We start from the raw sequence: 12,829 nt of genomic DNA, 5'->3' as shown, positions 1-12,829 counted from the left end.
TTGCCTTACAGAAGTTTATAAGACAAATGGAAGTGGGACACCTGAAAACATACGATTATGTTTTAAGAGCCCCTTATGTTCCCAAACTAAGTTGTTAAAAGCTGCTGGGTAATCCGGTGCAACTGACATCTAGTACTATTGTATTATATATTGTAGCTTCCAAATCATTCTAGAGTCAATCTGGGGGTTCCAGGGACAGTCCTGGTGGCAAGATCCTGAGTCTCTTTCACCTTGATCCAGTCTGAAAGATTCCTTCACCCATAGAGCCTCTTTGGCAATGAGCATATGGATACAGCAACTGCATGAGGGAAGGGGGACAGAAGTGTGTAGCAGTAAGAAATCCTGTACATTTGTGGGTCACTGAAAGTTAAGGCACTGGTTGGTAATAGGAATGGGGAGTGACCTGTGTTGGGCAGGTGATGTGGTGCGGCAACTTCTTTGGAAAAGTAGCAGCCACTTCCCCTGGGGTTGTGGCTTAGTGGCTTTTAGAGTTAGGTGTCTACAGGTAGAGAGCAGACCTTATGCTTGCAGAGCTGAAAGCAGTTATTGTGTTATACCTTGTTCATTAGTCACATCTCTCTAAGAGGACATATAACTTTAGAAAGTTGTTTTTAAACAAAGGCAAGGATCTAGATCTCCTGGAATAAGGGAAAAAGCAGATGAAGAAATATTAGTGATATTAATTCGATATCAGTTTAACATCAGCTTTAGGACAATATTTATAAGAAGACAAATAAAACATTCTAAAGGAAACTGGAATTACATATTCTAAAAGTAAGATTCCAAGAGCTACATGTTGACTGTTGACTGTGTTTTGCCATATAGACTAAGGTTTCTCGTAAACAAATTTCTTCACCTTACTGTAATACCTTTATGGATATACTATATAGTGAGCAACATTCTTGTCCACAATGTAGGTAATTGCAAATCAGTATTATGGAAGGAAATTTATAAGACAACTATTAACATTAAATATTCAGGTTATAGTCAAGGTTAAAATTCTCACACAATATCCATCGTTTTTTTCCTTAACAAGATTTAGGATCAGTTCTAATAGCAAATAAATTGTAATAAAATCTAGTGACTAGTCTTACTAAGTAAGAATTATAAATAAATAAACAAAAGGATTATAAAATAAAGCTTGGTTTCAAAGAACTCACAGTTTATTGAGCGAGATAAAAATAAAACCAGAAGGGAGTATCAAATATAGCAGTGGCTAGGAGCTATGTGTGTTGGTGTAAGATAACTTATCTTCCAATATATTGTAATAAACTATTGGTCATAAACTTTTTCAGCCCCAGTTTCCTTATCTATTATACCGAAATACATTGGGGCTTGAGTACAATAATGTATATGAAAATTTATGCAGTATCTGGCACATGGTAAACATTCAGTAAATATTAACAGTTATTGTTAATAACAAGGTATGCAGGATATCAGTGTGCTATGGGATAGGAGAGACAATTGACATGTAATTTATACTTGTTACGTCCCTGGAACCAGGTAGCATATTTGGGGCAATTCACAATAGGCATAAGATAGATGTGAAATAATTAAAGAACAATTAAATGCAAATCTGTGTGATGTTGACTACAGTGTAATAGGCAAAATCAGTGTAGGACCTGATAGGGTCTCTGTTACTGTACTCTGAGTATAATCATTAACTTGGAGGAGAGCACTGTGAGAAGACTGGTGATCAGCACCTGGGTAAGCGCAGAGCACAGTATGAACAGTTTGAATAATTGAAGGTTTTATACCTGGCTTAATGAGGAATTGTATATAGGGAGCAAGGGATTACATAAACCCTCACAGGATGCCTCTTGTTGTGTCTAGCAGGTACTGGCATGATACCTTATGACTTCTTCACCATCTATGTGCCTCTTATTACTCATCGGTGAAATGTGGACAGTGTTACCTGCCCCGTAGAGGTGGCATAGGGATTAAATGACTTGACACAAGAGAAGTGCTTAGAACAATGCCTGGCAAATTCTTTTGTAATTTAGTTGTATTTAATTATATTGGTTTATAGTTTTTTATTTTAACTATGATATAATTTAGCATGGTCTGTGGGTTTCTATCACTGAAATTAAATGGTGTTACTGTTTTTAGATTGTCAGAAAATGTTACATTTTATTATCACATATTTCCAAATAATACAGTTGTTAGAGATACTCTAAATATCAACTCAAAATTGTTTACTGCTATTAAATTTGTTGATGGTTCTTCATTTGTGTTAAAAGGTCAATTTTTACGTTGTTTTGGCAAGGGTGGTGGTTGGAATTGAACCTAGAAGATAATTTAGAGAGTTTGTAGAAGGTCCTAAATGCCTTCAAAACAAGTTTTGCTGTCTCCAAAATCATTGGAAAGTGAGAAGAGAGCCTTGAAAGTATTGAGCACACTTTATTGTACCAGCATTGGGGTAGCATTGAGGCTGACTTGCACTCTGCATTCTGCACTCTTAACTAAGATGGGACAAAAAGGAATGGGTTTGTGAGCATGGACAGGGAAACAGAGAGGCAGTAATTTAATTACGGTATGATGATTTGCAGCTGGTCTTTGAGGGCACGAAGCTTAATGACTTTCCTACTCAGTTTTGCAACTGAAATGCTGTTTTTTAAAATTTTTATGTCATGCTGGTAACTAATTAGAAGAGCACAGTCCTGTAGGTACTGTCATTATCTGTTGCAATATTATGTAAAGTGATGATTGAGTGGAACTCCATAAACTGTGAGTTTTGACACATTTCCAATGCTTATTAAAATATTCCTGTAAGATAACTATTCCTTTGCTAACAATTCTGTAATAAAAATCTCTCTAAAACGTAAAGCTACAAGAGAGCAGGGACTTTGTTTCATTGATTTTTGTTAACCCAGTGTCTAGATTAGTGCTGGTACATAGTAGTCAGTACATATCTTTTTTTTTAAATATATAAATAGTAGAGAGAAACAACAAATGAGGCTCCCATTTTGCTGATGGAATCTTGCTGAGGTTTCCTGATGACTTTTGGCCATCGGGTAGAATTTTGATATACTAGCCTTTCTTCTGTCTTTCAGTTCCAAATTCTCCACGTCTTGGGCCTAAGGTAGAAACTATTGCTCATCTAATCATCATTGCCAACGATAATGCATTTGGAACTCTTCAGCTATCAGCACCAATTGTTCGAGTGGCAGAAAATCATGTTGGACCCATTATCAACGTGACTAGAGCAGGAGGAGCATTTGCAGATGTTTCTGTGAAGTTTAAAGCTGTGCCAATAACTGCAGTTGCAGGTAAGAAAAGACCTCCAGGCAGCAGTGAAGTGGTTTAGAGGGAAATTATATCCTTAATTAACCAAAGCCACTTACAGATGTAGTTAGAAAAATCAACCAGAAAAAATAATTCTCTTGCATCTTTTTAAAGGCATAAAAATAAAGCTTTTGTCTTGTATTTATGACACAGATTTTGTAGAATTTTTTTTAAAAGATTTATTTATTTATTTATTTATGACAGACAGAGAGAGAGAGAGAGGCAGAGACACAGGAGGAGGGAGAAGCAGGCTCCATGCTGGGAGCCTGACATGGGACTCGATCCTGTGACTCCAGAATCGCGCCCTGGGCCAAAGGCAGGCGCTAAACCGCTGAGCCACCCAGGGATTCCCAGATTTTGTAGAATTTTTAAAAAAATGTTAGCAAAACTGTATATGAATTTTAAAGTTAAAATGACCGGAGTGCCAGGTGGAGTGCCAGGTGGCTCAGTCAGTTAAGCATCTGCCTTCGGCTCAGGTCATGATCCCAGGGTCCTGGGATAGAGCCTCCCACACACCCCCACCTCCCAAGCATTGGGCTCCCTGCTCAGTGGGGAGTCTACTTCTCCCTTCCCCTCTGGCCCCCCACCCCACTTGTGCCCCTGCTCTCTCTCTCTTTCAAATAAATAAATAAAATCTTTAAAAAAAGGTTAAAATGACTAAAATTTGCACAAACCAATGAAAAGGAAACTAGGGAAAGTATTGTTAGGCTTTCTCTGTGTGTACTTTTTAGTTATTTGAAAGGGATTCATGTGTAAATGATCCTGAGGAATGCAGGATAAAATGTGCAGCCACATGGTTGCAGTGCTTGGCAACAGTCTTGTCTCTCAACCCATTTATCTTGCTTGTTTATTTATTTATAAAGAATGTGGAAGAGGCAATGGCTAGCATTAACTATTCTGTGTAAGCAAAATGATTTCATTGCCAAATGCAAACATGAGGAGACTGCCTTTTTTGTTGGTGCAGTTAGAGCATCTAGAGGGAGATCTGCCCCGAGAGCTATTCAATTAGAATCTTTCTAGCGTGCATTTAAAGGAACATAAGTGTGAATGGATAGGATAGCATGTTCCATTCTTTGAAATAAATCATCTGGATATGATGTTTACTTGAAAAGATAATAAACCAGGCTCACCTAGTCCCTACATGGGCTGTGTGTGTGTGTGTACGTGCGTGCTTGCGGAATGGGTAGCCTAGAGGAATGCCTGACTGTTCAACAGTGGGGATGAATCGATGTTCTAGAAAATTAGCCCTTAGACTTCATATGAAGGCTCTCTGCTTTCCCTTCCCAGCGTTTGACCAGAAACAAAGCCACTGCCAATCTGAGCAGTATACAGTAGCAGCTTTTAATCCAATTTTTAGGAAAGCCCATAGTTTCCAGCTATAACATTGATGATGCGGACATGCGTATGTCTGTGCAACAGTACAACTTATCTTTTTAGTGAGATCAGAATTCCCGTTCTGTTCTTTTTTTAAAAAGTATTGTGCGTATTTTGTTTCTCTTTGTAGATAAGAGGTTATCTTGTGGTAACAGATGACGTGATGTATCTTTGTCTCAGGCCATATCTGTATCATATCTATATCATCTATGTCTGTTATGACAAGTAGAAATTACGTACCTGACTTTCTAAAAATAAAGGATAGCCTTGAACACCCTCTGGAGGTTGTTTTCATTATTTTATGATCTCAGATCTATTTTTTCTGGGAAGAGAGGTAAAATCTTTTTGTTTACGATATAGTCAATATCCTCAAAAAAGCTTTACAAGTGTATCTGTGGAATTTAATATAGTATTCCACTTGTGTATGGCATGTTTAACGATCATATTTGGGAATAAGTCTCGGCATTTTGCTTTTTATTTTTATAGGTGAAGATTATAGCATAGCTTCATCAGATGTGGTCTTGCTAGAAGGGGAAACCAGCAAAGCTGTGCCAATATATATCATTAATGACATCTACCCTGAACTAGAAGAATCATTTCTTGTGCAGTTGCTGAATGAAACAACAGGAGGAGCCAAACTAGGGGCATTAACAGAGGCGATCATCATTATTGAGGCCTCTGATGACCCCTATGGATTATTTGGTAACCAAACTAGTTTGTGCCTTTGTTTTAACTTGTCAATATAGATCATGCATTTCTTTATTTTTAGGGACTTAGAATTAATTTGATTGTGTTCCCCTTTTTAACCGGGTGTTACTGACATATAGGGTATTTAAGCACCCTCCCTAGTAGTGGTTAGTGGTCATTAAAAAAATAAATCAGCATCTTAGCATAAATACGGAAGGGACCAACTTTTAGGCTTGTAAGTCAGATCTGGCTTCTAGATGTGTTTTGTGGATCTTTGACAATTCTTTCAAAAATTAATTTGCTTAAATTTACACAAAAATCTGGATTTCTGGGCTTTCTTGACTAGCAGGAAATCTGGCAGCATTGTACCTCCCTTCCTGCATAGCATCAGTCGTGAGAGCAAAATAGCAGTTGCCTCTGTGGACCAGCAGTTAGCCACAGAACTCACTAGACCCACTTCATTAATGACTGATACATGCCTGACCACTGTGGGATTCTCAGTTTGTAACTTCTGTTTCTGTCATAATGAGTAATAGTGTGGAAATTTGGCAGGCCTGAACGATTAGTATCACAGCATGCTACTCTGACTTGAGGGGGTTTAGCTATTTATATTTAGACTGTGTAGGAGAAAAAACAATCAACTCTAGGCGATAATGGTTAGCTTTGTGTTGCCTCAGTTTCACTTTATATTTGAAATTAATTCTGTTCTGCCCTTCAGGTTTTCAGATTACTAAACTTATTGTAGAGGAACCTGAGTTTAACTCAGTGAAGGTAAACCTGCCAATAATTCGAAATTCTGGGACACTCGGCAATGTTACTGTTCAGTGGGTCGCCACCATTAATGGACAGCTTGCTACTGGTGACCTGCGAGTTGTCTCAGGTAATGTGACCTTTGCCCCTGGGGAAACCATTCAAACCTTGTTGTTAGAGGTCCTGGCTGACGACGTTCCGGAGATTGAAGAGGTGAGAGGAATGGCTAGTATAGAATGACACTGTAAATCATACCTTGTCTTATAGTGACTAGAACAGATGGCTGTTGTGGCATTTATAGAGAATGTCAAGTTAATTATTTCTGCAAGAATTTTCAAAATATGGTAGTGTAAAAGTGATTCTTACAGATAAACAAAAACAATATTCTACAAGGTCTTATATATATCACAGTTCATTAATGTAAATTTTTTGTACAATGACGTTGTATTTTTCCACTTTTTTGTTTAGTGATTAATATATCTTTTCATATAAACTCTTAATTTGTTTGTATCCAGAGTCCCTTTTAGCTTGAGTGTGAACCAGTCTTAATTAAGTTTAGATTTTGATTTTCTACTCATTTACTTATTTATTGTTTGATCATTTTGAATATTTCCTACATGACAAATACCAGCTAGACATGTCTTCCTGATATTTATTTTTCATGATGAAGAAGCTAGGTGGCAAATAAAAAGAGTCTCAATAGGAAAGTTGATTCATTACTAACATATATTAACTGAAGATAATTTTATATTATGAAATTCAAGTATTATTAAAGCCTAGGTCTCATTTACTTTTAATAGCATTTATTTTTAATAATACCAAGTTTTCATAGAGGTCCATAACATTTCTTTGGAATCCTAACTGTGTCATTTTTCAGTTTTGAAATATTAGATGTCAGTTAATACATATAAAACACTTCTCTTTCCTTTTCTCTGAATTTAGGCAGTGTTATGATATGATGGCCTTTGGTTTAAATTTTGTGAGAATTTCCATTTAAAACAATGTGGGAAATGAAACATAGTAGATTAGCTACTTATGAAACATACATGCAGTATTTTCTCTAAATAAAAAAACATATAGAATGGACATAAAAATGTATTATTGAAATGGTGACTATAAACAAGGATCTTAAAATTGATTCACAAGATTATATAACTGAATATTAAGGAATTTAAATGGCCTGTTATGTATAATCGTGCTTTATTACTAAAAGCTGATAATGTATTATTCTGTTACATATTGGGTTTATAAATGTAATGGGGGGAATTCTTTTGAGTCCATTCATATTACATTATGTTTTGTTCTTGTCCTTGTATGAATTGTATTTTGATGATTCTCCACCTGCATCATTGTTATTTTAATTTCAGAACTGGGATTCTGTTAAGGAAATTTTCACTGTATTTTTAGGTTATCCAAGTGCAACTAACCGATGCCTCCGGTGGAGGTACTATCGGGTTAGATCGAGTGGCAAATATTGTAATTCCTGCCAATGATAATCCTTATGGTACAGTAGCCTTTGTTCAGTCGGTTTATCGTGTTCAAGAGCCTCTGGAGCGAAGTTCCTGTGCTAACATAACTGTTAGGCGAAGGTATATGAAATAATAGCTTGCATCTGTGGGGGGATGGTGATTGTGGGTGGTGGGAAATGACCTCTTGTGCAATTAAATAATTTAGGTTTGGTGGTGGTTATATAATGTAAATTACTTTATAGGTTTGGTAATTTGTTAATTGAATTTTGCCTGTCAATATGAAGAGCCCAATATGTTTATCATCCCTATTATTAGTGAAATAGATAATAGATTATACATCACTGGGCTTTGTAACCACAGAAAGTTATTGCTCTATTCTATGATTTGTTTGAATTAGATCTTCAATACAACTAGCTTCCAAAGTAAAGAATATTCAGATGCTGCATGAAGTGGTTGGTTTTCAGTTTGTTTTTTTTTCTGTGTGTGTGAGAGGCAGTGTAAAGTTCACTGAACTCCTTCAGAAATAGAGAATAAGGGGTCTTGGGAATTGGTGGCAAGTAATTGCATTTTCTTACAGTGCACTCATGCTATTATCATTATTTGTTACAGTGCAATCTGGTAATGAAAATTCATTTTCTAATTCTGTTTGATAATTCTGAAACAAATAAGATTTGCATATCTTGCAGAACCTCTTTATAGCTTGGTCAACAATAACTATTGTTTAATTGAAAATCGGCAAGATTCCCTTACATGAGAAAATAAAATGTTGAAAGATAAATATATTTAAGGAACATGATTGTGTTTGTATTTTCACTTAACATACTTTTAAAAAAAGTGGAAACTGCAGTCCATAATTTCCTTTTCTATGTAATCCGCAGATTGCTTTGAGTGCTTAACCTGTCTTTTAATTGTTACTCCATGTTTTAGCGGAGGGCACTTTGGTCGGCTGTTGTTGTTCTACAGTACTTCTGACATTGATGTAGTGGCTCTTGCAGTCGAGGAAGGTCAAGATTTACTGTCCTACTATGAATCGCCAATTCAAGGGGTGCCTGACCCGCTGTGGAGAACTTGGGTGAATGTCTCGGCAATGAAGGAACCCCAGTATGCCTGTGCCACTTTGTGTCTCAAAGAACATGCATGCTCAGCGTTTTCTTTTTTCAGTGCTTTTGAGGGCCCTCAGTGTTTTTGGATGACGTCATGGATCAGTCCAGTGGTTAATGACTCAGACTCCTGGACCTACAGGAAAAATATGACCAGGGTAGCATCTCTGTTTAGTGGTCAGGCTGTGGCTGGGAGTGACTATGAGCCTGTGACAAGGCAATGGGCCATAATGCTGGAAGGTGATGAATTTGCAAATCTCACAGTTTCTATTCTTCCTGATGATTTCCCAGAGATGGATGAGAGTTTTCTAATTTCTCTCCTTGAAGTTCACCTCATGAACATCACAGCCAATTTTAAAAACCAACCAACCATAGGACAGCCAAATACTTCTACAGTTGTCATAGCACTAAATGGTGATGCCTTTGGAGTGTTTGTGATCTACAGTATCAGTCCCAATACCTCAGAAGATGGCTCGTATGTGGAAGTTCAGGAGCAGCCCCAAACCACAGTGGAGCTCATGATCCACAGAACAGGGGGCAGCTTAGGTCAGGTGACAGTTGAATGGCGTGTTGTTGGTGGAACTGCCACTGAAGGTTTAGATTTTATAGGTGCTGGAGATATTCTGACTTTTGCTGAAGGTAAGTGACGGTTCTAAACGGATTTCAGTTTCCCCTAGTAGAGTTGTCATAGTTATTTTTTCTGATAATGGCCATTCTTACTGTGTAGATTCTTGCTAATATATGTAAGTGCAACGTGGTTTAAACAAGAAGTTAGTTAGATTGTTAATGATTGACCCATGACGTATGTAGGCTCATGTGTATCCTTTTTAGTTTATTAAAAAGAGAAGGTTTTCAAGGAATGTATGGATTTTATTCCTTTATAGTACTAGCAGTGCTTATAAGTCAACAGAGGCAACTCTAAGGCAAATTCTAATTTTCTAAGAGAAATTGCCAGAGTTCATACTGTTTATCTTTTTTATTATTTTCATTGAAGATTTATCCTGATTTGTCTAGTACATTTAAAAATGCTTCCCAGGGGATCCCTGGGTGGCGCAGTGGTTTGGTGCCTGCCTTTGGCCCAGGGCGCGATCCTGGAGAACCCGGATCAAATCCCACATCAGGCTCCCGGTGCATGGAGCCTGCTTCTTCCTCCGCCTGTGTCTCTGCCTCTCTCTCTCTCTCTCTCTCTCTGTGACTATCATAAATAAATAAATAAATAAATAAATAAATAAATAAATAAAATAAAAATGCTTCCCAGTTAATACTCATTTTCCTAGTTACCAGTACTTCTTGCACAGGATAATCTTCAATGAAAATAATTTGCATAATAAATAGTATGAACTTTGCATAAATAGCAAAGTAGCATAAATAGTATGAACTTTGATGATTTCATTCATATTAAATTAAGCCTAGGGATAGGTCAATTTATAATAACGTTCTTAGGCTTGGATGGGATAGCTATTGTAAATTTTTTTGAATAATATATTTAAAGATAATTTGGCCTAGAGATGACAATTAGGGTCAGATTCACTGATTCTTTTTCAGGACTGACTGAAACATCTAATATTTGAAAGTTTGGAAATTTCATTTGTTCAAATAAACATCTTTGGGTGGAGAAAGTTATCTATTGTTTAAGTCCTGATTTGGGCAATTATAGATTCCATATAGTTTTTAGCATAGTGTTTTTCTGATAAAAAAAATGTATACTCACTATATACAAAAAATGAAGGAAATAAGAGTATTCACGATTCCATGTCTTAGAGCAATTCATTGCATCTTTTTTTTTGTTTGACTTTTTTGCGTATACTATTTTTGGAAACAGTAATTGGGGGTCATGATCATGATTCATATGTACTATACTTTTTGAAATACCTAATAAGCATTGTGTTTAGAGTACATTTTAAAAATAGTATGTCACATTTCTATAATGGTTATTTCCTAGTAAATCATTTAGGTAATGATGAAATATGATCTGCTTGGTGGAGGTTGGGATAAAGGTTGGTATTTGGTAACATTTCTCCTTATTTCATTTTTTTTAATAAATTAATTTTTATTGGTTTTCAATTAACCAACATACAGAAAAACACCCAGTGCTCATCCCGTCAAGTGTCCCCCTCAGTGCCCGTCACCCATTCCCCGCCACCCCCCGCCCTCCTCCCCTTCCACCACCCCTAGTTCGTTTCCCAGAGTTAGGAGTCTTTATGTTCTGTCTCCCTTCCTGATATTTCCCACACATTTCTTCTCCCTTCCCTTATATTCCCTTTCACTATTATTTATATTCCCCAAATGAATGAGAACATACACTGTTTGTCCTTCTCCAATTGACTTACTGCACTCAGCATAATACCCTCCAGTTCCATCCACGTCGAAGCAAATGGTGGGTATTTGTCGTTTCTAATTGCTGAGTAATATTCCATTGTATACATAAACCACATCTTCTTTATCCATTCATCTTTCGATGGACACCGAGGCTCCTTCCACAGTTTGGCTATTGTGGACATTGCTGCTATGAACATTGGGGTACAGGTATCCCGGCGTTTCATTGCATCTGTGTCTTTGGGGTAAATCCCCAGCAGTGCAATTGCTGGTTCGTAGGGCAGGTCTATTTTTAACTCTTTGAGGAACCTCCACACAGTTTTCCAGAGTGGCTGCACCAGTTCACATTCCCACCAACAGTGTAAGAGGGTTCCCTTTTCTCCGCATCCTCTCCAACATTTGTGGTTTCCTGCCTTGTTAATTTTCCCCATTCTCACTGGTGTGAGGTGGTATCTCATTGTGGTTTTGATTTGTATTTCCCTGATGGCAAGTGGTGCAGAGCATTTTCTCATGTGCATGTTGGCCATGTCCATGTCTTCCTCTGTAAGATTTCTCTTCATGTCTTTTGCCCATTTCATGATTGGATTGTTTGTTTCTTTGGTGTTGAGTTTAATAAGTTCTTTATAGATTTTGGAAACTAGCCCTTTATCTGATATGTCATTTGCAAATCTCTTCTCCCATTCTGTAGGTTGTCTTTTAGTTTTGTTGACTGTATCCTTTGCTGTGCAAAAGCTTCTTATCTTGATGAAGTCCCAATAGTTCATTTTTGCTTTTGTTTCTTTTGCCTTTGTGGATGTATCTTGCAAGAAGTTACTGTGGCCAAGTTCAAAAAGGGTGTTGCCTGTGTTCTCCTCTAGGATTTTGATGGAATCTTGCCTCACATTTAGATCTCTCATCCATTTTGAGTTTATCTTTGTGTATGGTGAAAGAGAGTGGCATTTCTCCTTATTTCAAATAAAATAATGGAAATTTAATGAGAATGACTGGAGATGAAAATTTGAAGTTAGATCTTTTTCAGCAGCTTTAGTAACTACAATGAAAGTTTTCATATGAAGTAATACCATTATACAAGTTAGTATTACCTGAATTGTAACTTTAGCATCACACAAAATGGACTATTTTTAATAGCTAACCTAGATTCTTAGGTAGTCTATAATCTTTTGATGCAGTCTTGATACTGTGAATTGATGAAATGCAGCAGGGTCACAAGAGAACATGCATTCATATCCCCTTTCTCCTTTTCCCTGCCTTTTCTCATTTCACTCTTTCATCATCTTTCCAGAAAGTGCAAAGCAATAGGTGGAGGATAATAGGCTGAACTGCAGAAGCCATGTTGAGTTTAGGGGTGTTCACTGATGCTTTATATGCTAGTGGGGTCCTAGACCAAATTGAAAAGTAGATTGCTTGAGCCTTGTCACTGTCACTCATTTCTTTGAATTCCCTTTTTACCTCCTTCCCTCATTTACCCACATCCTGGAAACTGGTATTTGATGCTGTCATCTCGTTTTTTCCAAAGATCTTATCTCATTCGGGCTGGTTCTTTCACTTGGAATTTGCCATCCCTTTCCTGTTTGCCATTTTGACTACCATTCTCTTAGTGTTCCTAATCTTTCAGGGAGGTATTGGCTTGATTACCTGAAGAAATAATGTGTGAATCACATTATTCATAGTAATGCTAGAATGAGAGAGAGACTACATTCACCTAGAGAGAGATCTGTTTCTCAACAGAAGGTGCTTTAGAAGTACTTTTACTAGCTGGGCCATTGTTCTAGGCAAAAGACCAGGAATAAAACTGCGATTCTTTGAAATAAGTCTACCCTTTAGGGATGCCTGGGTGGCTTAGCGCTT

At 37.1% G+C, this 12,829-nt stretch overlaps 1 protein-coding gene across 4 annotated transcripts in view; it reads left to right on the top strand.

Annotated features, from left to right (window-relative positions):
• ADGRV1 (adhesion G protein-coupled receptor V1) overlaps positions 1–12,829 on the top strand; it is a 530,856-nt gene that overhangs the window by 107,287 nt on the left and 410,740 nt on the right. For all 4 annotated transcript variants that reach the window (XM_041752702.1, XM_041752703.1, XM_041752704.1 and 1 more), the window contains 5 exons: positions 3,054–3,269; positions 5,146–5,361; positions 6,065–6,309; positions 7,504–7,685; positions 8,493–9,304. In XM_041752702.1, the coding sequence (XP_041608636.1) occupies positions 3,054–3,269; positions 5,146–5,361; positions 6,065–6,309; positions 7,504–7,685; positions 8,493–9,304 (1,671 nt within the window). The remainder of the gene's footprint in view (positions 1–3,053; positions 3,270–5,145; positions 5,362–6,064; positions 6,310–7,503; positions 7,686–8,492; positions 9,305–12,829) is intronic.

The sequence above is a fragment of the Vulpes lagopus genome, chromosome 4 (assembly GCF_018345385.1).
Source record: "Vulpes lagopus strain Blue_001 chromosome 4, ASM1834538v1, whole genome shotgun sequence".
In the NCBI taxonomy this organism is placed as follows: Eukaryota; Metazoa; Chordata; class Mammalia; order Carnivora; family Canidae; genus Vulpes; species Vulpes lagopus.
The sequence above is the reverse complement of the archived record's forward strand: the minus strand, read 5'-3'. Positions and strand labels throughout refer to the sequence as shown.